Source organism: Aptenodytes patagonicus, chromosome 5, assembly GCF_965638725.1.
Source record: "Aptenodytes patagonicus chromosome 5, bAptPat1.pri.cur, whole genome shotgun sequence".
In the NCBI taxonomy this organism is placed as follows: Eukaryota; Metazoa; Chordata; class Aves; order Sphenisciformes; family Spheniscidae; genus Aptenodytes; species Aptenodytes patagonicus.
In genome coordinates, this window is record NC_134953.1 from 41814440 (window position 1) to 41838036 (window position 23597).

General features: G+C 40.8%; 1 protein-coding gene across 3 annotated transcripts in view; it reads right to left on the bottom strand.

The window, feature by feature from the left end:
- PRKG1 (protein kinase cGMP-dependent 1) overlaps positions 1-23597 on the bottom strand; it is a 541470-nt gene that overhangs the window by 327733 nt on the left and 190140 nt on the right. For all 3 annotated transcript variants that reach the window (XM_076339487.1, XM_076339489.1, XM_076339486.1), the window contains exon 3: positions 1329-1442. In XM_076339487.1, the coding sequence (XP_076195602.1) occupies positions 1329-1442 (114 nt within the window). The remainder of the gene's footprint in view (positions 1-1328; positions 1443-23597) is intronic.

Genomic DNA, 23597 nt, shown 5'->3' on the forward strand with positions numbered 1-23597 from the left:
CCCATTCGCACTCATACTCCCCTTGGTGTACTAGGGGGAAGGAGATAAAGTATCTCGTAGAAGAGCAGCCCAACACACTGTCTGAAGCAGCCTGGAGGTCTCTGGGGCTGTCCCCATGGGGCGAGGCGTGACTTGTGCAATATGCACATTTGCTACAACATTTGGGATTACTCCAAAGCATTTGCTAATCATTTGGATTACTCTGAAGCATAAATTGTGCCACTGATGAACTGACTGTGTTGTAGCCAAGGATTTACCTGCAATAAACAGTACTCGTAAACCAGCAAGGTTTGGGCAGGTGAAAATACGAGTACATCAGTCAGGTTCTTTAGGATTATAGAGAACAGCATGTTCTTCACAAAAAAAATCTAGTAATCTTTTCCTGTTTTGCCATTTCTGCCCAGTTGTTCTCTCTCTTTCTCTCTCTTTTTGAAGCAAAATTAGGTATTTCTAAAAGGCTTTCTTCTGGACAGGGACTCACATGTCTCATTATTTTGGTACCACTTGTTTGTCTTTGTAACAAACAAAGTTTCTATCCGATCTACCCCTTCTAACTTCACCCCTACAGCATCTTTAAACCACAGAACTATTTATCATCTCCTATAAAACCTCTCCACTTAAGATGTCACCATAAACGCTTATCCTCAAGATGAAGGAGGACTGTGATAGTCCCTTTTGTATCCTTTTGTATCCCAAATCTCAACTATTAATCTGAATTTAAATAAAAACATATTTATGTTGTACATAGCAATGTGATTTCCCTCTACTTATTGTACAACCCAGGCTTTTGTCCAGAACACTCATAAAAGAAACCAGATTACAGGAGAAGCACGGAAGACTTAGAGCAGGAGATTAGTGCCATCCAGGTTTTTTTTTTCCCCAATTTTGTTTAGTCAGTTGAGGGGGAAAACAATGACTCGTCCTGAAAAAAATACATAAGCTTTACTTACAGAGTTTCCCTTGAAGTCTTACACCTACAAGGGTCAGATACGCTCTTCTAAGCAACAGCCATATCATGAGATTCAGCAGGAATTGCAAGGAAAGCTATGGTATTAGCTACAGGCTCCTATGCTTAAGGTAGCATCAACCACTGCATTAATGTAGGAGATTCCCCACATGAACAAACCTGAGTGAAAGAATCCGGTAAAGCACTTCTTTTCCATCTTCTTCTTGCTCACAGTGGCTAAATTCCATGCCATAAAGAGTTTAATTAATTATGAAAGTGGAACATCTAACAGAGGCTGCAGCTCCAAAGGAGAGATGAGAAGAACCCTACTTCCCAATGAAATCCCAAGTGATTCAACATCAAAGTTCAAAAATGATCTTACTTTTGACAGTTGCTGTTCGGGTGCAATTGTAGAGGATGGCTAACTCCCCAAAGACTTTGCCAGGTCCCATGGTGCACAGCTTCACACCTTCTTTTGTCACTTCAACCTTCCCATCTGTGAGAAAGAAAAAAACAAAAGACCATTTTAAAAAGGAAATTAAGTTCTTTCAGACTTAAGTTTTAAAAAGTATTTGATTATAATAAATAAAATTGGTGGTGAATAAAACCACCAGGAGTCCTACGATTTGAAAACCAATTAAATGTATTATGAAGGAGAGGGCATAAACTCAGGAAAAAACCCAACCATTGCATATATAAGCTTTCAACACTTGAGTTTTCTTAGTGGAGTTTCTGTACGGTCAAGAAATACTTACTAGTACACTAAGCTCAATGTGAACTTTGTTTCGCATATTACACTTTCAGGTGAAATTTTGTCCAATTTTTGTGTTGAAAAAGGAAAAGATTTAGGTCTTTTAACACCACACATGAAAACCACGGAGTAATTTTGCTCATTTTCACTGAGAAACTAATCCCTGAGAACATTAATCCATGAATAACACTGCTATTATCAAAAGGAAAATTACTTTGACCCGTGGCCATTATTTAATTCCCATCTCACTGTACCTTTCCTTTTTGAACATTTCATCTTACAAGAGCAAGTCTGCTTTATATGCTTACCAATACCGTGCCGAGAGGAGACACGTGAGGGGGATTTTAAAGCAAAGGTTGAATGGAAAGAAAGCAGCTCAGGGCCAATCTGGGGGTTTCTAAGGACATCTGAGGAACAAGAACCAGGAGAAGGGAAGGAACTGAAAACAGCCCCACGACCTTGTGCACACACAAGTGATGCCACGATGAGAAGCATGGGGGGAACACGGGGTTATCGCGCCTACGACCACTATTTAGGCTGTAACAAATAAAGTGCAAGACAGAAAAGTGAGAATTTAAAAAGGTTATCAGTCACTAAAAAGCCTCCTCTCATCCCAAATTGGGAAGCAGATTGTTAAGGGATCCTGCTACACCAACCCCTAGTGCATCACTGACTTGCTCTCTGTAGGTCTATACATGGCAAGATGGAAGATCAGTGTTTACTGGCTCTCACCCGCCTTACGGCTATCTGCATTTGTATGTTAGATACTAAACTGAGCCTCAAATGCTTGCAAAAATAGGTAACTCCAATTAATTTGATAAGAGATTATACAACCCTCCCTCCTGCAGAGGGAATCCAGAGGTACTTACCACAAAGCAAGACCACCATGACAAAAAGAAACTTCTCCTACATTATATATATGCTCTAAAACACAGTCCTGTCAGCCCTACGTATCTGTGTGTAAATCTACGCCACTATACCCACAATACCCCTCAAAGCAAGTAGCCATGCTACTCTACCAAAACAACACACCAATGAGCAAAAGCAAACTTTGAGGACTCTGAAACAAGTTTAGACACCATATCCCTACTAGACACATAATAAGGTAATTCAAATTGAGCATAAAACTTCAAATATTTCCACAGCAGAATAAAGAAAGAGGGTAACGGTATGTAGAGGTGAATGGAAGAAGGTATTGTATTAAGACAGGGCAAACTTTAAAGGGTGCCTTTAAAGGGCACAAAGTATTTTGGAGGGAAAGGGGTCTTAAACTGTCTGGTGCAATAGATCCCAAGATCTGATTAAAAAAAATAAATTAAAAAACCCACACTTGTTATTTATGAAACAAAAAGTTACTGTTTGATAAATATCATGATCTAAAGGTTACCGGGCCTGTGGGAGTGTAAAATTGCAGCAGTGTGTTCTGTAACACAGAAGCACAGAGAGTTGGGGGGGGGGGGGGGGAGGGGAGGGAAGGAGGTTGTTTATTAGAATTTCTTTATTACAAGTTATTACTAATAAGCAAGTGTGCATATATATATTATTGCTACTATGAAATTACTACCAGAAAGCAAGTACATATTTCAATATTAAGAGCAAGTCTTTAAAATTATCACTAGTAAAGCAGCAAATGTACTTATGATTGCTTACTTATATAAGTACATATATATCTATATGTCTACACACACACACTTTTATATAAGGAGGAGAACATGCCATTTCCTTTGGGAGACACTGGCCAGTTATGGTGGGCTGGCAGTCGCGATGTGCACAGTTCTGCAGCTCCCATCACAGCAGGGAGAAATACATAGGATGGCAATGTGTAAAGGCAAACAAAGTGTAAGGATGTGGCATCTGTCATGTTGAGTATTAATACTAGCCATTGATACTGCACAGTTAGCACCTAATTAAAGACCTGCCAAGAATGCACTCACCTATATTCACACAGTAAAGCAATCACAAATACTAAAATATAGAGTATAATACTTCAGGGCTAATAAATAACCCTGAGAATTAAATTCTGAGGTTGCTGATATATTGTTGGCTTCAAATAGACCCCAATTCCATTCCTTGTATAGGCTAACTTCCCTTTAAAAGTTAGTTTATTTTTATTATTTTTTTAATAAATGTTTGATTCATTTGTTCATATTCAGTACCAATCTAATATGAAGCACAAAAACAGATATTTATCTCAAGAATGAGCAAAATCAACCTTTAATGGTGCCTCACGCACTTCAGAGACTCCTAAATGATTTTGAAGAATACTTTTTTTTATTTTTAATAGAACTGAGTTTCAGCAGAGCTGAAACGGGGATATTTCTGCAAAAAGCTCTGCAACAAATATCCGCAAAGGGAATGAGTTTACCTCACTTTTAGCTCATGGAGTCATAACCGATTCCAGAGAAAAGACAGTGAAATCTGAGCAGTAATGCACAAATAGATCACATTATTCAAAAGCATTTTGAGATCTGTCCCACTACTCAAGATGTCATCTGTTGCTTCCCAAAGCAATCCATGCTGACCATTCACCTTTGTAAGAAAGCTACATATATTCCCATAACCCATTTATTTTCTTATAAGGACTTAAAAATAAGAAGCTGGGTTCTGCTTCTTACAGCTCAGTGGGTTTTTTTTGGGGGGAAGCATTTCTTACTGTATTAAAAAATTCTGTGGTTCACTCATGATCATGCATGATTACAAGTCAATGCTTCATCATCCACAGATGCTCTCCAAGGGTTGGGAGGAAGAGGAGATGAAAATCCCCACGAGGGAGTGACAATGCTGGAAAGGACCGCCTTGGGGTTGGAAAGAGCTCACTGGAGTAATACACAGAAATATTAGCTCAGCTCCCATCAATTTACAGCCTATTTTTCACATGTAGAAAATTGAGCTCTCACTGCCGTACCTTGACAAATTCCTGCCTGATTATGGCAAAGGACTTTGAGATTTGAGATGGAAAGCACAATATTGCACAGATTATTTTTACTACAGTCTTCATGACCCTTTTACTGCATCAACCATTTCTCCCAGTACACAAGAAGCATATTGGTGATGAAATTAAAATACTCATTTAAAAAGTCTGGAGAAGATTTCCCAGCACAATATTGTGGATACAGGCAAGAATACGTAAGATGATGTTCTACAAAAACAAAACCAAAGCAAACTAATTTCACTTACAGAAGAGGGAGTCAACTTCCAAAAGGTAGAAGTTATTTAGATTTCTATATAGTTATCCCTACCCACTGTCACCTTTCAGTTTCAAGCAGCAGCTATAGAGTTCAGCAGAAAACCATAAGCTTCAGGAAACCCTTGGGCAAGCACAAAATGCTCAAATTCAATATAGTTTCTGTTTCATGGCAAACCCAAAAAGCCACTGACATTAAGTGAAAGATTATAGTTAAAATTTCTCATGACCCAAGATGGGGTAGGGTTTGGATATTAGTCAGACAAAAAGACAAGCAGCATTTTTTCTGATGCATTCAATAAGGATTTTCTATATGAGAACTGCTCAAATTTGGAGGCAGTTACCAGTAATTACTCTTAACTGCTTAGCAATTTAAAAGTGCTTTGTTTATAAAAAAAAACAAGAATGATTTAAATGCTCATTTAACATTTGCATTCAAACTAGTTTTATTCCTAATAAAGTTGTTTGAAGCATCGATTGCGGAGAAGACACACACAAGACTCTGGATGTGTTTCTTGCTACAAAACCTGATTCTTCCAGAAATATATGATGTGACACGATGGCCTTGTTTGTCAGAACAAAACTAAAACTTGCTTTTTTGAAAACTAATGAATATGAATTTCATACACAGTCATTTAAAAGCATTTTCTACCAGTTCTGCTAATGAAGTGTTGTTTTGATTCCAGCGGCTGTTTCTTATTTTGCAAATTTGAATATAAAGTTACTACATGCAGATGAAATGGCTATATAAAATTTATCTTGTGTCTATTTGAAACAATCAGAAGGAACACAAGAATGTGACGATGATGGAAATTATGTTGTTTCAGAAAAGCCTCCCTAAATCAGTTTGAACATGAAAGCAACCTCTGTTCCTGCAAAGCATGGATGAATCTCCTCCTCTAGACCTACAGCATTCTCCAAAGGAAAGGTTTCACTCATAGGAACACAAGCAATGCCCTAGTGAGGCTGTATTTTACATTCCCACCTTGCGACCGAGTGGCAGCTCTCCGCTTAGTTTGCTCTTGGTTAATCCCAAGTGACCTTCTCGCTACTGAAAGGCAGTGCCTTGGCACAGGGGATGCATTACTATCACAAACAACAGCTCACGATGACACCGTTTCTGTCCCGTCCTAAGCCCAGGGCACAAAGCCCACTGCAGCCTGGTCCACCTCTGCACCACAAGTAATGCAAGTTAAAGTTACTGGGTTAAAGTAACCAGGTTAAAGTATGCTGCCTTTCCCCACCGTCCCTCCTGGTTTTTAACAGGGTGCCGTGGGGTTGTCCTCGCAGGGTTCCCTGCAAGGACGAGCTGCTCCTTGCTCTCAAGCTTTGCAACCTCTGGACACAGCTGAATACAGTCTCAAAGAGATCTTTAGGAATGAACCGACCGGTTTGAGAGGTGGTCAGAGCACAGGAAGCCACTTGAGTAACCTTTGCCTTGGTCCACCACCCCCAGCTACAAGGCAGATGGTGTTTTATGGCTCTGAGCCCACCTCTGCTGCTCCTTCTCCCCTTTTCCAAAGCTCTGCAATGCTTCTGATGCCAGAGCCGAGCAGCTCCCCGGTCCTCCTCAGACAGCTGTATTCTTCTACCAAGCCACAACACAGTCCGCGAGAGACTTCACTAGACAAACTCAGCTCCTGCAGGAGAAAATAGAACTATTTTTTTCAAAGAGAAAGATTGAACAGGACAGTAGCCTGAGGAAGGCTGGAATTGAAAGGCAAAGGTATTTGATCTTTGACACTACAGCAAGAGAAGAGATACGGGTAGGCTGCTTCTCTTTCAGTATGGTTTAGTAATAAATGTGCTGTATAATTACAATTTATTGTACTGGAGAAAGCCTCCCATTCTCCTGTTGCGTAATTAAGCAACCTGGAACATTAAACACAACAATAAACTCCCCAGACCATGAGCCAAATTCACCTCTCGTGGAACTAAAGGGTCTAACACAGCTATAAACAGAAGGAATTTTACCCATTTTCTTTTCCTAGTTGGCAGCCTACGCAGTGCAGTTTTCCATGTAGGAAATAAATTGCTTTCTTTGATGTATCAACCAGATAAAGAAACCAAAAGAAATAAATTGATCAATTAATGGAAATAAATTTGCAACTTCCTTTGACATCTCCGTAAAGCAAATACTAAATAATGCAAGTGATGCTTTACTCGAGGCAAGAAGATTGGAAAATGCTGCGTTTCTGCCAAAATATTGAGCATTATTGAATTCAACATTGATATTTAATTTACAGCTGAGCTGATTTTGTGGAGCTTTAGCTTGCATCCAAACTATGCATTTTTATGTCAGCTGTAAGAAACTATTCCATATTGATGGAGGACAATGCAAGTTATTTTTCATATAGACAGAGCATGAAATAAAATAAAAACCTCTGCGTCTTCGCTAGCATTGAGGACTTACCAAGAGTAAAGGCTGGCAGCTGTATTTTGGTGGCTATACTTTGGATTCCCCTCAAGTCCCTATTCTTCTCCATTCCCACACGGACAAAATATGCCCTGATATCATCTGACTGATAAGTCACTTCATTAATGGTCCTGCAAGCAGTGAAATGGGCCTTTGCTGTATCACATTGGTGTTTTCGACGCACGCTTTCAGCAAGGCAAGTTTTGTGGATCAATTCTCTAGCTCAAAGGGTTCCACCCATTTGGCTTTCTCACAACAAACATGAGAAGGTGACCAGCGTGAGGATACAGAACAGAAGAATACCTCCAGAAGCCACCAGCCTGTTCCCAACAGAAATAGCTGCCAGAAATCAGTTCAACCATGCATAATTCAAAATATTTTGGGTTTGGCAGACGCTCAGAAGTCTCAATTATATGGGAGGCTCTTTGCTTCTTTTTCCAGGCTCTGTTATTTGAATCATGTCTCACCTTTGGCAAAAGAAGTTTTTATGCTGGAATTTTTCTACCCTCATTCCTCGGATTCAAAGACCAGTAACCTTCCTCTTTTATCCTCGTTTATTTTTTCCCAGTGATCCTCCTGGATGATAAGAGCTAAAGCCTTATCCTCATTCCTTCGCACAGATTTTTATGTAAATGCCATTCACCTAGGCATAAAATTTCTGCATTGCCAAATGCTTTGCCCTCTTTCCCATCCATTTTTTCACTTGTCAACCAGGACTCGCAAGTTTTCTTGGGAGCTTGTAAATTAGCTGAGGAAACGGAAAATTATTTGTGGTTCATCCATTCTTGCTGCCTCCTAATATGTTCGTGGAACATTGTTTGCACTATCACTCGTGCTTAAATGCACTGTTGAACTCCAACAGATGCAACTCCTCCAAACGATTAACAGAAGCCTTGTAGTATGCACAATGCTCCTCTTCGGCAGCTACAAGTAAGTCTAGGCTGCTACCAGTAAAGCATTGCTTTGAAAAAAGGGAGTGTGTTGTAAAAATAGCAGCCTCAAATCACCAGAATGATCTTGCACCCTGCCAGCAAGGGCAGCTCCATGAAAGCTCTGAAACAGTCAGTTTTGCAGTTGTATACACGTGGTTTTTGGTTGTAACTCAAGAGAGCTTGAAAACCCGGAGTCAGTTTGCAAGATTTCAGAGAGATGCACTAAGACTTCAGGAAATGAAGCTTTTCCTATGAAATCCAAGAGGGAACGGCTTCCCTTACTGCCCTGGTCCCCTACCACACGTTCCCCGAGCCCTGGGACTCTCAGCCAGAGCCACGCTTTTGCAAATTAAACTCTGGGTGCTAATTACATTGTAGTTGCAAATTTAATTGCAGAGCAATTAAAATTTTAATTGTTAAATAGCTAGTTGACATCAGAGCCAGTCCGATTAAGATCTGTTAATATTTTTGTTTGTTTCAAAACACAGGCCGATAATGGTCTGCATTACTCATGGGGTTGTGCCCAAGCCACTGTACGTCTTAACTGTGGTAGCTATAGAGTCATTTCCTCATGACGAATATTAACAATATTAAAAGTAAATCTGTGATTTTTTTTCTTAAAGCCCGTCTTAAACTAGGCCGACATTGAATTGGTCCTGGCTTGTCTCCTTCCCCAGCCCCACGTTTGCAGTGTCCGCCCAGATCGCAGCATCGCTATCCCGTGCTCAGGCAATGCAGTGAAAATAAAACCACGGGTGTCAGTGGGCACAGTTCACACCTTGAGGCTGTGTTTCAGGAAATTATGGAAATAGTTCCTGGGAAATAGTCTATACATGGAAAATGCTCTTATAAGCATTTGCTCTGACAAGTTATTCCTCTTACAAGTTATTGTATAACTTCCCCAGGACGCAAAGTTAAATACCAGTCATTGTAAGCATAGAAATGTAAAAATACAGATGATTGAAGCATATATGAACAAAGCAGGATCAATTTTGCAAAAACTGCATGGACTTGTCCGTAACACCACCAGCAAAGCACACAGACCGACCATTCTTGTTTTGATGAGGACATTCAGTGCTTTGTCACTCTGAGTCCATCCAATTAAACATTAAATAACATCTTTGGCTCAACTGCATCCATGTTCCTCAAATAAATTGAACTATGAACTAAATTGCTCTAATGTGACTCTCAATTAGTAGGATAATTTTTTCTCCCAATAATTAAATGGTCATTTTCTCTTTCCGGGTGCAGAAGAAAACAGATTAAGTTGACTTGAGGAATCTGTCAGCCTGCATGCAATTTATATAATGGGCAAAATTCTTGCGGTGTGTTACCAGCTCTCCCTTTCTCCTCCTGGCTTAGAGGCATGGGTGGAAATCCACTTCCTATTTCAAGTCAAAGTCTTCCATGACTCACAAGCTCAAACCAGCCCCTTAGTTTCTTGTTTAAAGATACAAGAATATCTAAGAGGATATCTAAGAATCCAAAGTGCTTTTTTATACAGCATGAGGTTTCAATAACATACACTTTCTTCTGTCTTCCAGCAAAGCCTTTAACGTCAGGAATAGGGCAGCGACATTTCTAGCTTGTATTTCTCTATTTCTCCTCCTGGGTATAAACAGGAAACATCTAGAAGGCCTAATTCTTTATTTTCAACTGTATATCCTAGCAATGCCTTTAAGACATGGATAAGAGTAATCGGTTTTATCATTATTCACATTATTGGTCCCTTTCTAGATCCTAGACCCTTAGGAAAAAAAGGCAGGTTCTCCCAGGAGTACTGTAATTGTTCATTACACTTCCATGCAAGGTTTAAAAATAAAAACACTTTATATTGCAGAAATTAGGAAAATAACAAAGCAGGGTTCAGCGTGAGCTCACATGTTCATTAGCATACAGATTTCATCAAGCAACTCCAAAATGACAGGAGGGGTGGGAGGGGGATTCACACTTGGTTCAGTGCAGAATTCATGAATGACTATTCAATATTTTAGTTTGTCCGTGCTGTTTCACACTTGGACTGCAGCTTTATTTATTGGATGCTATTCAAGCCCTGCTCTGATGACAGAATAATAATTATTTCTAATCAGTTTTCTTTAGGAAATATCACTATAGGTCTGTAGATTTTCCTGAACAATACTGAATATATTTCAAAAATCATGCCTGAGATGAAGCAGGAGTTATCCCATCACACAGTGACAAGGGCATTAAGGTCAGAAGCACCCACTTTGGAGTGTCCAATAGAAAAGATTCAATTTTGAGTTTAATTTAATTTATTTTAACAATTCTTATTGTATACACTTTGTATTCTGAAAGCTCAACTCCACCGACTTTAAATATAGCTTTCAAATATTCAGCACAGTGGCAAATCATAGTTTCAGCTCAGAAAATGGGGAATTTTATTAAATCCAAACTTTTCACCACCAGCTGGCCTCAGCCTTACTGGCATTCACCTCTGGCAGATGCAAAATGGAAACGAGTTGTCCCTGAAAGCAGACAGCAGCTTTAGGCAGTGCCTTGCTTTGGCTTTCCCTGCTATCCAATGTCTCCTTCTCTGGAAAACTCATTTTCTCCAGGGTTTTACTGACAGCAGCCTGCTTCATTATTCACAGCTCCATGCACTACTCACAAACATAAGCCATGTGAAGAAAGTAATACATCTGCAGGTGGGGGAAAGAAGAGAAATAAGAAAACTAGGGGTTAAAGCTGAAGTGATGCTCTTGCACTCCTTGCTCACTCTGGAGCTGTATAAGAGGAGGAATTTCCAGTCTGCTGTTTCAAAGTCCGGAGATGCACACCTGTAATCTGTTTTAACAGGATGTCATTAATACTGCAAGGTCAATGGTTATCAAGTTACAAAAAGACGATGTGGCATTACAGCTAGCCATCAGCAACAGTAGGCTTTTTATAACCAAACCTTGACAGGTGAGCTAACTGAGCAGCTCCTGCCAACAGCAGGCTGCTTCCTTCCCTGTCCCAGTTTCCATCACTTTCCCAGCAAGCTGCAAGACCAGTTTTAGTCTTTTCAGTCCGTGTCCCACCTAGTATCCTTTCCCCAGCATCCCCTGCCCTCACCGAGCCAGAGCTCACCCTGAGCCTGTGCTGCTTCTCAGCCCATGCGCATGTGGGAACTGTAAGCCCTGATACCCAAATTTGGGTAAGGGATAAATGTAAATTTTGACAGAAGAACTGTAATAAGGGGGAGGAAAAAAAAAAATGCACATTTTGCCAAATTTTAAATCGTATTCCAAAACATGGCAACATTGCAAATTGTTGCAAGTGTTTTGAATATGAAGAAAAATATGATTTTTCCTTACACACCTCCCTGGAAAAGACCGAACAACTTTTGACAACATTTTCCAGAACGATTTCATTCTAAGCTGGCATCTGCAGCAGAAGTTTAAAGCTCAACCTTTTAAAGTTTTGCAAATGACAGGGAACTGAAAACAAGGCTTGATGATGTTCAGTACCTGGTCAGTCTTGAGATTAATAACACTGCGGAGTCTCATCTGTAACATACTTACAAAAAGCCCTAAAGTAAGCTTTTACCTCTTTTTGCTTGTTAGATAAAATCTAACGAGAGGAAGGTAAATGAAGCAAGACACGAAGAGTTACGAGACTCAAACCTGCTGGCGTAACTGGTGAAACTGCGACAAGTCCCTTCATATGCTCCAGTAAACCCTTTTTCAGTTTAACAAACTTATTTCACCTCCTATAAAAGACTCTTGGAGATACAGTTTGAATCTGATGGACAACTGGAACAGTCTCTCACAAGACTGCATATCGCCAGCTGCTCTGGGGCAGTGGAGAAGAGGGAGCCGCTGGGCTCCCTAACCAGTTAACCTTGTTTGGGGGGATTTCCAGTGCCAAGATTTATTTGGGGGAGTTAAGCAGACGGGACAGACAGCAGCCTTTCCAACACCAGTAGAAACCCCTGCCGAGATGTCCACAAGAGATATCCAAAAACCAGTAAGTATCTACCAACCCATGCTGCCCCACCTCGCCTCACTGGTTGGGACCTGCTAGCAACGTGGGGGGAGTTTTGTTGTGCTTTTTCAAAAATGACATGCTATGACTATTTTTTAACGTTTGTTTTTAAGAAATGGTTTTGAAACTGGGCTTGAAACCATGAATCAACGTGTACAATCTCAGAGGCCCAAGTAATACTTCTTGGATTTAAATCAAGACTTACTCTAGAGAAAGGATTACTGGAGATAAGAGCAGATCTGCATCCGAGTTTCTACCCTGTCTGCAGAAACATTTTGAAAAATAGAGAATGGAAATAAAGGTGGTGATCACCAAAATCTGTAACAGCAGCCTAGGGGCAGAGAGGAGCTTGGTGGATTGAGAGCATCTGAAAAAAGGATAAAGAAACTTCCTCTGGGCTTTAAAGGTAGGAATTAAAACCTAGATGAAAGGAAGGCAGAAAAATGAAGCAAAGCATAAAGAGCACAAGGTGTACCCAGCAGAGCGGGGAATAGGTATGCAGAGCAATGAGAGATATAAAAGTGTGGCAGGGCAGAGACAAAATAACCCAGGTAAAGACATATTGAGTTAGTTGGTGGAAGAGAACTTGGGAAACAATCAAAGCTGTCCCAAAGGTCAGCCCATCTTGGACAACACCACATGGCAATGTAGCCTGTGGACACCCACAAATAAAGCGGCAAACAAGGTTGTTGGACAGAAAAGTCATGCTGGAGACTGCCTAACAGAACAAACAATCTGCCCAAAGCAATTCAAAGCAAGATTTTACCTTCAGAGAAGTAAAAGGGATGGACTGATGCTGTTTTAACACTTCAGATTTAGATCAAGTGCCTCTACGGGTTATGGTTAAACCTTCTTTAACATCCCCATGTGAAACAAACCTCTTGTAAAGCACACTGCTTACATTACCCTTGAAAGGAGAAGGAAATAGTTAATGTCTAGCTTGCTAATGAACTACCCCAGAAAAAATACTCTGCCTGTGCAGAGATGTTAATTCTCAACTATCTTCTCTTGTGACCTTCACAAGTAAACTCTGCAGCTGAAGCAAATTAAATGGGTATCTTCCACTTCCAGCCAGGTGGCTTCTGTCTGGGAGGATCTAAAACTTGGGGTTTTTTTTACTGCTAGCATAATTTTTATTATTTTAAGGATTTTGTTAATGGTGGAACCTAGAGGACCCAGTCCCAAGTGGAGATGCACATCCTCAAACACCATATAACACATTTTAAAATATATACATATATATACACATATATACATATATCCTCTCTTCCCAAGCTTAAATTCCAAGATCCTTACAACTGTAATGTATATGTTCAGGGGCATGGATAGGTGACCTCCAGAAGTCCCTTCCGACCTCAATTATTCCGTTACTATAAATTACTTCTGATGTAAGGTTTGTTTCAGCCTAAAGGTGTGCATGTAGGATTTTGTAACTTGCATTGGCAAGCACTGTATTATAAGTTTGTTTGCAATGAGGCTGTAAGACCATGTTAAAATCTGTAAGATGGTGAAAAAAGCTGCTAGAGAAACCTCTTAAAATAGGGTGTGAGTTGGCAAACAAAGATAACAAGGACTCAGGAGACAGTTAGCTATCGAGCAGACAGAGAACATGAAAAAATGCAATTAAAGTCAAATCAAATTTTTTCTTATGTACAACATTCCTAAAGATTATTCAGGTGCTTAAAAAAAATTAAGAAAAAAAAACCACGGAAGAAACAAGAAAACAGTTAGCACAGATAGGAAATATTTGTCTGGAATAGATTTGTTACAGTCAGCGCAGAGAGTACTAACAAAGCATGGAGTCACACAGGTGCCTTGCAAGGCCACAAACCTCTTCCCTTGGCCGTAACTCATTAGCAGACACTTTTTGTCTGTGATAGCACTGTTAAACATCAGCATGAAATTCTTGTCTACCCTGCGCTGATTCTAGTTTCTCCCCCTCAACTAGAGAGCCTCCCAAAAAATTAACAAGTCTGCCTGAATCACTGAATATGTTCATAAAATGATGGACTGGGATGCAGATGGAGAGATACGCAGTCTCCTGAGTAGGATTCAACGTGGCAGACTATGCTATTACTCCTGTAACAACAGCAAGAATAGACCACGTTCATTGCATGTCTACAGAAACCTCATTACCCAAAGGATCAGCTGAAGGATTACAAAAGAAACACCTGATGCAGTTTGGGATAATTTGGGAAAGCAATGTAAGTCTTGGTTTGCACAGATCTGTTTATCCCTGCTCTCAAAGCCCACAGCCACTTAGGCTGATAGATGGGGTCCAGCATGGGATGCAACAAGATCCATTGCTCCAGTCATGGAGCAGCACCTCCCCAAGCCCCAGCTAGCTGGATTTCAGAGGTAAGAGCAGCCGCAGAGCTGGAAGGCAATGCACCGAGGCACAGCTGAACAGCGCAAAGGGAGGCAGGGAGAGGAGACAGGTGCAGAGAGGCATATTTAGGGTATACATACATAAATACATGTAAAAAACATAGTCCTCCCTTAAACACTAAAGAATTCTTCACCACCACCCCACTGTACCAATAGTTACCTGCTGTATGGCACCCATACAGAAACAACTTCAACATAAGAGGGTTTGTAGCTGCTAATTCAATACTTTCTCAATTTTCTAGTGGATAGCAGAGCATGCCAGGAAAAATTTCAGTTGTGGTCTACATGTTGGGAGATTGCTCAGTTTGAGTTTCTGATTTTTGAGGAACTCAAACAGTTAAGGTGAAATTCAAGAGAACACTTTGTCCTGCAGCCAGTGGGAGGTGCACGCAGGTCATGGTGGTGGTTCATCCTCATACACAATTACCCCATTGCTTCTGAAACCTATATATGAACAAAAAACCAGATCAAAAAGAATAGATGAGTTTCTTATTTAACCTAGATAAAATATTGAAAAGCCCAAATACTTTTTGGGCAACATTGGGTTTGCTTGTCTAATTTGACAGTCTTACCTCTATAAATAGTATGTTTCAATCTCAAAAGCAAACAAACCCAACAACCTCAAATATAGATTGCTTTTCACCCAAGCAGGTGATTTTGTGGAAGGACGCAGTCCACCTTGCCCAAGCTGCAATGTTTGTCTCAAATTCCCATTTTGGCTGAGCAGCTCTTAACCCGGAATTGTGACTGCGATGCCACAAGTGCAAATTGTCCCTTTTTGGTACTCAAAGTCTCTTGTGAACACAACCCATCAGTGCATCCGTACGCTGATGGATATAACGAACAGGACTTTGCTGCCATGGGAGGTTTGCAGGAACTAGATTGCACTTCAAAAATAAATGTGGCCCATGAGTATTACCCTGACTTGCAGCAAACCCCTATGGTGTGAGAATGCATCGCGAGCCAGCTCACCCTCGGGTACGGGTGCTTTCACATCAGGATTTTCATCAGAGATCCCTTCGGATAAATCCACACTTGAATATTTCTATACAAGATCTTGTTTCTTCAAGCTGTGCGCACAGTCTTTAGTAAATGAACCACAGCAGCCCCTTGGGCAACCTTGAGTTAGGGTGGGAAGTGTGAACAGGCTCCAGCTGTATTTTGAAACTCTTTTATAAATGACACGAAACCTTTCAGAATACGAAGAAACCGGTTTTATGATTTATAAAGAGGGGAGGAATCAAGAAGGCAGGTCCATAACATGGCAGCTGGACTTGGGGTTGGGTCAAGGAGATGGATGGAGAGTGCTGACCCCGAGGCCGGCTCTGCTCCCGGTGGTACAAGCATCTCTGGTTTATGACGGTCTCCAAACTGCACAGACTTAGTTCTCCAAAAAACAAAGCAACAGACAAGAAACTTTACAATCATCTTCAGGGTCTCCATAACAACACTTCTGTTACTGATGTATTTCAAATGCTGAGAAACCTTCATTTTTTTTTTTTGCTCAGGCCTTCTAAGACAGTTAACTTCATCTCTTAAAAACACTGAGATGTTTTCTGTTGAATACACTGAGAAAAGACATAGTTTGTTCACCTGCCCTAAACAGCTGTTAGATTATCCTATCCAAACTTATTTTCTAGTTACAGCCATCCTCCCTTGCTCTTTAGAGCTCTGGCTTTAATTTCCTGGCTTTTCAAAATGTTTTGGAAGTATTTCAAAATGTTAGCCAAAAAAGGTTGAAGCTATAAATATATAAAACACTGGAAGTGACCAATTTTAATTTATTCTTTTAATTAAAATGAAAACCAGACTTGGTTTTGTGATGTCGTAAGTGATAGTGGGACATGCAATCATTGCAATCTCTTATTAAACACAACAGAACAAAACCAGAGGTTGAGAGCCCTTTGAACAGCCCTTTTTATCCATGATAATCATGTGCTTGAAAGGCAACGATAAAAGAACAGATACATTAAAAAAAGAAATTGAGACAGGCACTTCATACAGAAGTTGGAAATCCACAAAAATAAGAAAAGACTAAAATTGAAAAAAATGTACACACCAGTAATATTTTACACTCTATCGTACACATGTATACCTACGTAAACTACCATGTATAATACCACACTCTGAATACTGTTTAGAACACATTTTGGCAGTTGACTGCCAAAAACCTATAGCTCTGAATGGAAATCACACTCTGCAAAGGAAAAATTGTTCAAGGAAAATCCTGGATGAGTAGCTTTTCCAGCCTCTTATACTGGCCACGTCCTTGAAAGACACTTTGTGGGGCTAAAATGTGCCCCATGGAGAATGTGAAAAGGCCCACTGGGCTCAAAAGCACCTTGACATCAGCCAGACAACATACACACCCTGGTCAATTCTGATCTCAGTTAGGAAAACAAAGATTGCTCCCAAATTACAAGTTTTCTGGCTTAACAAAGAGGTAGCTGAAGAATCAGAAGCATCCAAACCCCTGAGCCCCATATAAAGATGCAGATCAGAGGACAGAGGTCTGTGGCAGACAGAGGCGGTATGTACTCTTCACCTACAGCTAGCAGAAGACTGAGCGTGAACCAGTCCGAAAATACTCAAGACCTGAACCAAGTTGCAATGTAGAGATCCTGCAATAACCAGGACAGTCTTTATCTCTTTCAAGCAGTACCACAATAGCGTGGGGTTTTATTAGTTCAATTTTAGCTGGATTCATTCAAGCTATAATGCTTTTAAAGTGCACTGCACCATTAGCGATGTGGCATGTGCTGCTTCACTACTTCTCCCAACTCCTTACTATGGATAACATGAAGAGAACTGTGTGGATAATCCACCCGGGGGAACATCTGGAGATGAAGACTTATTTAGTCCTTCCAGCCCATACTGCTTGGCCAAGGAGAGAGACCAGAGCCAGCCTGGGCCATTTGCCTTCGCCCCTGCAGCTCTCTACCTGCTTGATGGCCACTGGTGGCAAGTAACGTGAAGGACTCTGGCCTGAGCATGTGATGTTTGTGCAAGCTCCATCCCTGGAGGTTTTTAGGACCAGACTGGATAAAGCCCCAAGCAGCCTGGTCTGACCCCAGACCTTGCTTGAGCAGGAAGCTGCACTTGAGACCTCCTGAGGTCCCTTCTGACCTTAACTATCCTACAATCCTATCTTCTTCCTCTATCTATAAAAAGAAGAGGAGCTAAAAGGACTGTACAATTATATTATTACCGTTACTAATTAAAGATGCACATTTGAAGGGAAAAAAAAAAGTATTCTTGGTATTTCCAGCGTACTGATTTTGGAAATGTGGCACCTTATCACACAGTGCTCAGAAGCCAAGTAAGCCTACATATACGACTACAGATCTCGTGTTCACAAAGCACAACTCCTCTCTCCCCTATTTTCCATGTTTTACTGGTAAATAAATACCTGGGATGAGATTGAACTATGGCCCCCTTCATGGGCCTGGCAGCTGGAAGGAAAGCTCAGACTGCAGTCTGAGCCAAGTTCTCAGTTGAGTGACTCAGATGAAGCAGGAAAAGGTGTTGATTAAATCAATGTTTTCAGCTGACATCTGCAATGAGCGCAGGTTGCTACACAGAACCAGCAGCATTTTAGTGTTTTCATTTCTTGTCCAGACACAAGAGTTTCTGAATAGTTGGTCAATAAAACTTAGTAGCATTTTTGACAGCAACATGTTACTGATAAAATAGGCACTTCAAAATTTTACCTTTTTTTTCCCCCCCTAAGGCAAAAAAATGAACAATTTCTTCTGAAAACAAATCCTTTTCCATTTAACAAAAATAATTCTCCACCAAGAAGGGCACTGCTAGATTCCCAACCACCTTCAAAACAAACTGAAGAACTTTCATTAGCTACTTTAAGCTTCTGAACTGGGAAACCAGTTGACCAACACGCTGGGGTCATTCCTCTTTTTAGATGGCTGCCAGCCCTTCCTAATTATCAGATACATGCTCAGCCTTCCCCCAAGTCATGCTCTGCAGCAAGACCCTTGAGATGAGGACATTGGGTTGTTAATGCCACAGACTCATCTGTTTTCATCTGCCAGGGCACACTGTGCTGGCCTTGCAGTGGGGTCCTATCAAGCAGACGAGATCCTTGCAGGTACCACAATGGGACTTCTGCTTATGCCACATCAGCGTCAGCCCCCAGGAGGGGCACGTACAGCAGTAATGCTGTTCTCTTCAAGCTTTACGCATAAAGCTTCTCTACCAGGAGTATGAGTGAATACGGTAACAAATGGAGCTGTTTTAAATCTTGGCAGGTGAGAATATCCTTGCTATACCTCCGTCTGGTATTCAACCACTTTACAGAAAGGAGCAAAATGATCTAGAGACTCTCCACTGATCTGAGGCAGAAACATCTGCTGAAAACAAAACCATCTTATTCACTGAACAGAGCAAGGTTAGCAGGAGGAGAGAGCTGCAGCCAGCCATGCATCCAAGAAAAAGGCTATCATGGGTAATGCAACGCAGGGAAATACGCTATCGGAGCAAATTGAGATGACAGAGGTTTTTTTGCTATGAGCCTGAACACCTCTCAGCTCTGTAAACAGGGAAAGAAATGTGCAGCAAGGGGACTTGGGAGCTGCTCCCCTTCCAGTTTCTATACTGCAGCCTCACAGGGAGATGAATGCCTGTTATTTAGTTATTTTAGCCCGTTATTTAGTCTACTTTGCACTGAGAAGACTCCTAACTTTGATTTAAGAACTCAAAAGCACCCTATGGGTGAAGGAAGGACAGTTTATAGCTTTTTTCTGCTAGGGAGAGAGGGGAAAATAGCATCACTGCCTCAGCACAAATTTTATAAAAAATGTCAAGTGTGTCATAAACCATCCAGAACAATCAAGAACAGAACCAGGAATATGAAAAAACTGTCAGTAGCAACCAAACTGCTGACTCCTCAGAGACCCTCACATGCCTGGAGGATTCAGGTTGCAAAATAAACTTGTGGAGGACATGTACCTAATAATGACTTAGATTTGTTTAACAGATTTTGCTCTTGTATTGCCCAGCACTGTTTCCCAAATTCACTCTCCGTTCATACTGCAAATGAGCATAGCTCTTGAATCTCCATGGCTATCCAGAGCTTTTCAGCTGACATGGGCTATTTCCTTCTGCAGTATACAAGCACAGCTCTCAAAAGCAAGAGTTCACTGAGTAACAGGGAAAGGATGCAAGACATACAGGTTGGATTAAACAGAGTCAATTCTGCCTTGTCTGTGCCTAAAAAGACATAACAACAAGCAAAGCGGGGATGCTTTGGGAAAGTGAGATGTTTTAGGCTATACTTTCTTCCTTTCAGCTAAATTGGATCCTGTCCCTGCTTTCTCCAAGGGGATATGAAATCACCACAGAAAAATCAAAAGCGAGAGCAACGAGCAGAAATGGTTTGCATACAACTCAAAGAAAAACGAAGGCTGAGCTGAACATATTTTCTGCCAGCCAGAAAGGACCATCTGCATTTCCTTACTGCAGATCAGGCAGTCTCACCGCCAGTACAAGGATTATGAGGCTGAAAAAAATCAGCTAAAATACAGAGCTGTGTTTCTCTGAAGGCCACGTATGGATGCCTCGCTCCAGATGGCAGCTGACACCCGAGAAAGGGAACGAGGCAGCTGTTTTGAAGAACATTAAGGAGTTAATAATTTGGAAAAAATACATGTGCTATGAACTTTAAGAGGTCATTTGTTTCAAAGAATAAAAAGCAGGAAGAAAGTGAGAGAAACTAAATATGTAAAATAGAGTCGTTATTCTGAGACAGAAAAGGTGAATTTATCATCCAGGAGCTACTTGTTTAGACGATCAAATGTCATCACCTAAGAATCAGCATGGCAGGTCTGAGGCAAGAAATCAGGGCTTAATCTAAACTGTTTCATTCTTCTCCCCCTCCTCTTGCAGACCTGCACATTCACATTATATAGCATTTGTTCCTACAGCAGCAAAGACAGACACACTGCTAAAGGGTGTCATGAAAGTTGTAAAATTGCACAGTTAGGTGTTTGGTAGGCTCAGGCGAGAGCAGCATTTTGAGTCCAAAAAGACACTTTCCATATACAGAAACTAGAGCACAGGCACATCTAACTTAGATTTTGTAAAGTGTAGCCTCTTTCTAAAATAAGACTAGAACTAGCTCAGACTTACACTTTTCTTAAAAGAAGGGCCAGTCTGCTTGTCTGGTGTCTTGAGAAAGACCAACAGAGCAGACCTTTTTTCAGCAGACATACCAGGCCAGCTGTAAGCACTTAGAAATCCTTCTTTCGATCTTATTTTTACCAGACCTGCTTTTCAGTTTTGTTTTTCTGTAGAAAATCCAAGATTGTTGAACCCACACCAGTATGGAAAACATGCAGCAGAAAAGCCTGTCCTGTAGAATGCACCTCTGCAGTTATCAGAGATGTATCAGCTCACAAGGTAGCTGAGGATTTCTGAACCACACCAAGGAATGGGAAGAAATGTGCATATATAAAAACTACACTGTACTTTGGAAAGAAAGCTTAGGGTAGGGAGTAGTGGCATTTTTGGGAATAGATATCCTAGGGGCTGCAGATCAGACTAATAGGGGCTGCTCGTGTTGTACAAACATGATAACGTTCCCCCTCCTCCATAGACAAGACAACTTAAAAGGGCTGTGAGGATGTTTGGAGACATTTTATACAATATTGGGTACCAACCACTTGAAATATCAAGGTAAGAATATTTATTCTTATGAGGCTTGCTAGGTGAACACTGCTAGAAAAAAAGATTGCTTTGCAGTACAAGCTCTTGTTTAAAATCAGAGTTGACAAATGGGAACAAGATTAGAAACACCTTGTAATACAGAGGGATGTGATTTCTCAGTCAAATGTATTTGAAGTCTCTTCCGAAAACACAAGCAAATTGAGTTTTAATTAGTTTTGCATACAGAAAGTATACACTGAACTTTCAAGTAGCAAAGCTTCAGTTCACTCACTGCAGCTGCAATTTGCACTACTCCAGGTTAATCCAATGTCTACTCTTTAAAAATCTGAAATGCATACTTTTATTAGATGCTACTTCATGTTTGCAAATCAGCACATTGACTCAGCTCAATCAAATGTGATTTACTACTGTCTGTAGACATCAGAGAGAAGCAAGAATCAGCGCATTAAAATTAACTGATGGAGGTAATATAGACTGGCAAGTCCCATTTTGCTTCTGTGTTATGTCGCCAGTCTCTTGACTGTGGAAGAGGAAAAAAAAAATCTGATATTGCTTTCTCTGGGCATGCAATTTCAGAAAACAAAGCAGACAGATCTGATGATCTGCCTACAAACAATTTTTCAGCTCACAGTCAGCAGCTTCATGCTATATGGTGCAATGAAGCAAGTTTTCCTCAGCAAGCCAGAAGAAAGTTTTAGTATTCCTGTTCAAATGAATAGTACATGAAAAGCATAAGGGCTAAACATTAAAGCCAAACTTACAAGTACTAGCGCACAGGCCAACAAAATCAGACTAGGAGTTTTGATTTTGGATGGGGAACAGGCTTGGCATGTTTGAAATTATTTTCACATGGCAAATGCTTGCTTTCATGTCCACACCCCAGGGCAACAGCCTGCAGATGCTAATGGGTATTTCAATATGCAGAAGCCCAAAGCGTGAGCACCTGATGCTAAACATTGGCAATTCATTTCTCTTTCAGTACTGCCACAGGGATGTCAATTATAATCCTTTTCCTCTGCTTGGCCTCACACTTCCTCCTGCCTAGAAACTTCCTAACTCCTATATATCCACATTCGATGCTTCTCTGCATCACACTGAGAAGCTGTATGCTTGTTTACAATACTACACCATTTACTGTAAGAACACATCCCAAAGAGTCATCCTGTATTTCACTAAAATGCAAAATGATGCACCACTTATTTACCCCTAAAGCCTTCCGCGTGGCCCCTTCCTCTGGCATCATTCCTGGAGCAAAACCCAGGAGCTCTGCTGGGTAATTGCCAGCACCAAATATTTTTGTTCTCATTTGTGCAGGTTAAAAGGCTGCAGGCTTTTCTCCTCAGCAGAAATGCAAACACTCACGCCTAGGCTTTTTTTCCCCTCCCCATTCAAAACTTCTCACAAATCTCAGCTAAGTCAGGCAATGCATTTGTTAGAATGCATTACATGAAATTGAGTCATCTTCCCATATAGGCATTTGAAATGGCACTTTAAAGCATCTATACTCTGACAGCAGTGCATGGCATGCTTTCTGCTTACTCCCAAAACTGCTTCTATCCTCCTCTGCAAGCAAAGCAGCAGCTTTTATCAGCCCAGGTTTCACCACGAGGCAGCACATTTGCTCATCTGCATCACTTTGCCAAAGTGTTTAAGCGTCTCTCAGCCCCTTGTGCTGAAAGGACCATTTGTTCCCCAGACCTCTTCCAGGGAAAGAGGAAGGACGCGATGAACAGAGCTCAGAGAGTGCTTCAGGTGTGAAATTCAGACGACTTGGAAGAATCGAGCCCTAATTAATATATAGCAGACAGACCAGTGCCAAGAGCTCTGGGTGAATACGCACGATTGCATAAATCAAGAGAAAGTTCACACTAGACTGAAGTCTGTGGATGAAGATTAAAATTGCAGAAGGGAGCATTAGTTAAGGCAGAACATACACAAAAGAGCTGGAAAGGTTATGGACAAGAGCTTCTGAAAAGACTCAAAAGAAACACAGAACCACCCACAAATCTCATGTGCTTTGTTTTATTTCTCTGTGAGTGCAGAGGGAGATGAGAGAAGGAGGAGAAAAAGCCAAAGAGGGTCCCAACGCTGAACTTCTAGATAGATTTTTTCTTCTAAGGAAGACTATTTACTCCTATTCATAGGAATGTCATTGTATTTTCAAGAACTAACTCCCATCTATTTCCCAAGAGGATATATTAATTTCTCTTCCATTGAGCAGTTTGAATAAAGCTTTTTTCTACTTCTCCGAGTGGCTGCCTTCCTCCTACAACCTGTAATTGCCCTGACACTTCTCAAGGGTTTTAATAACA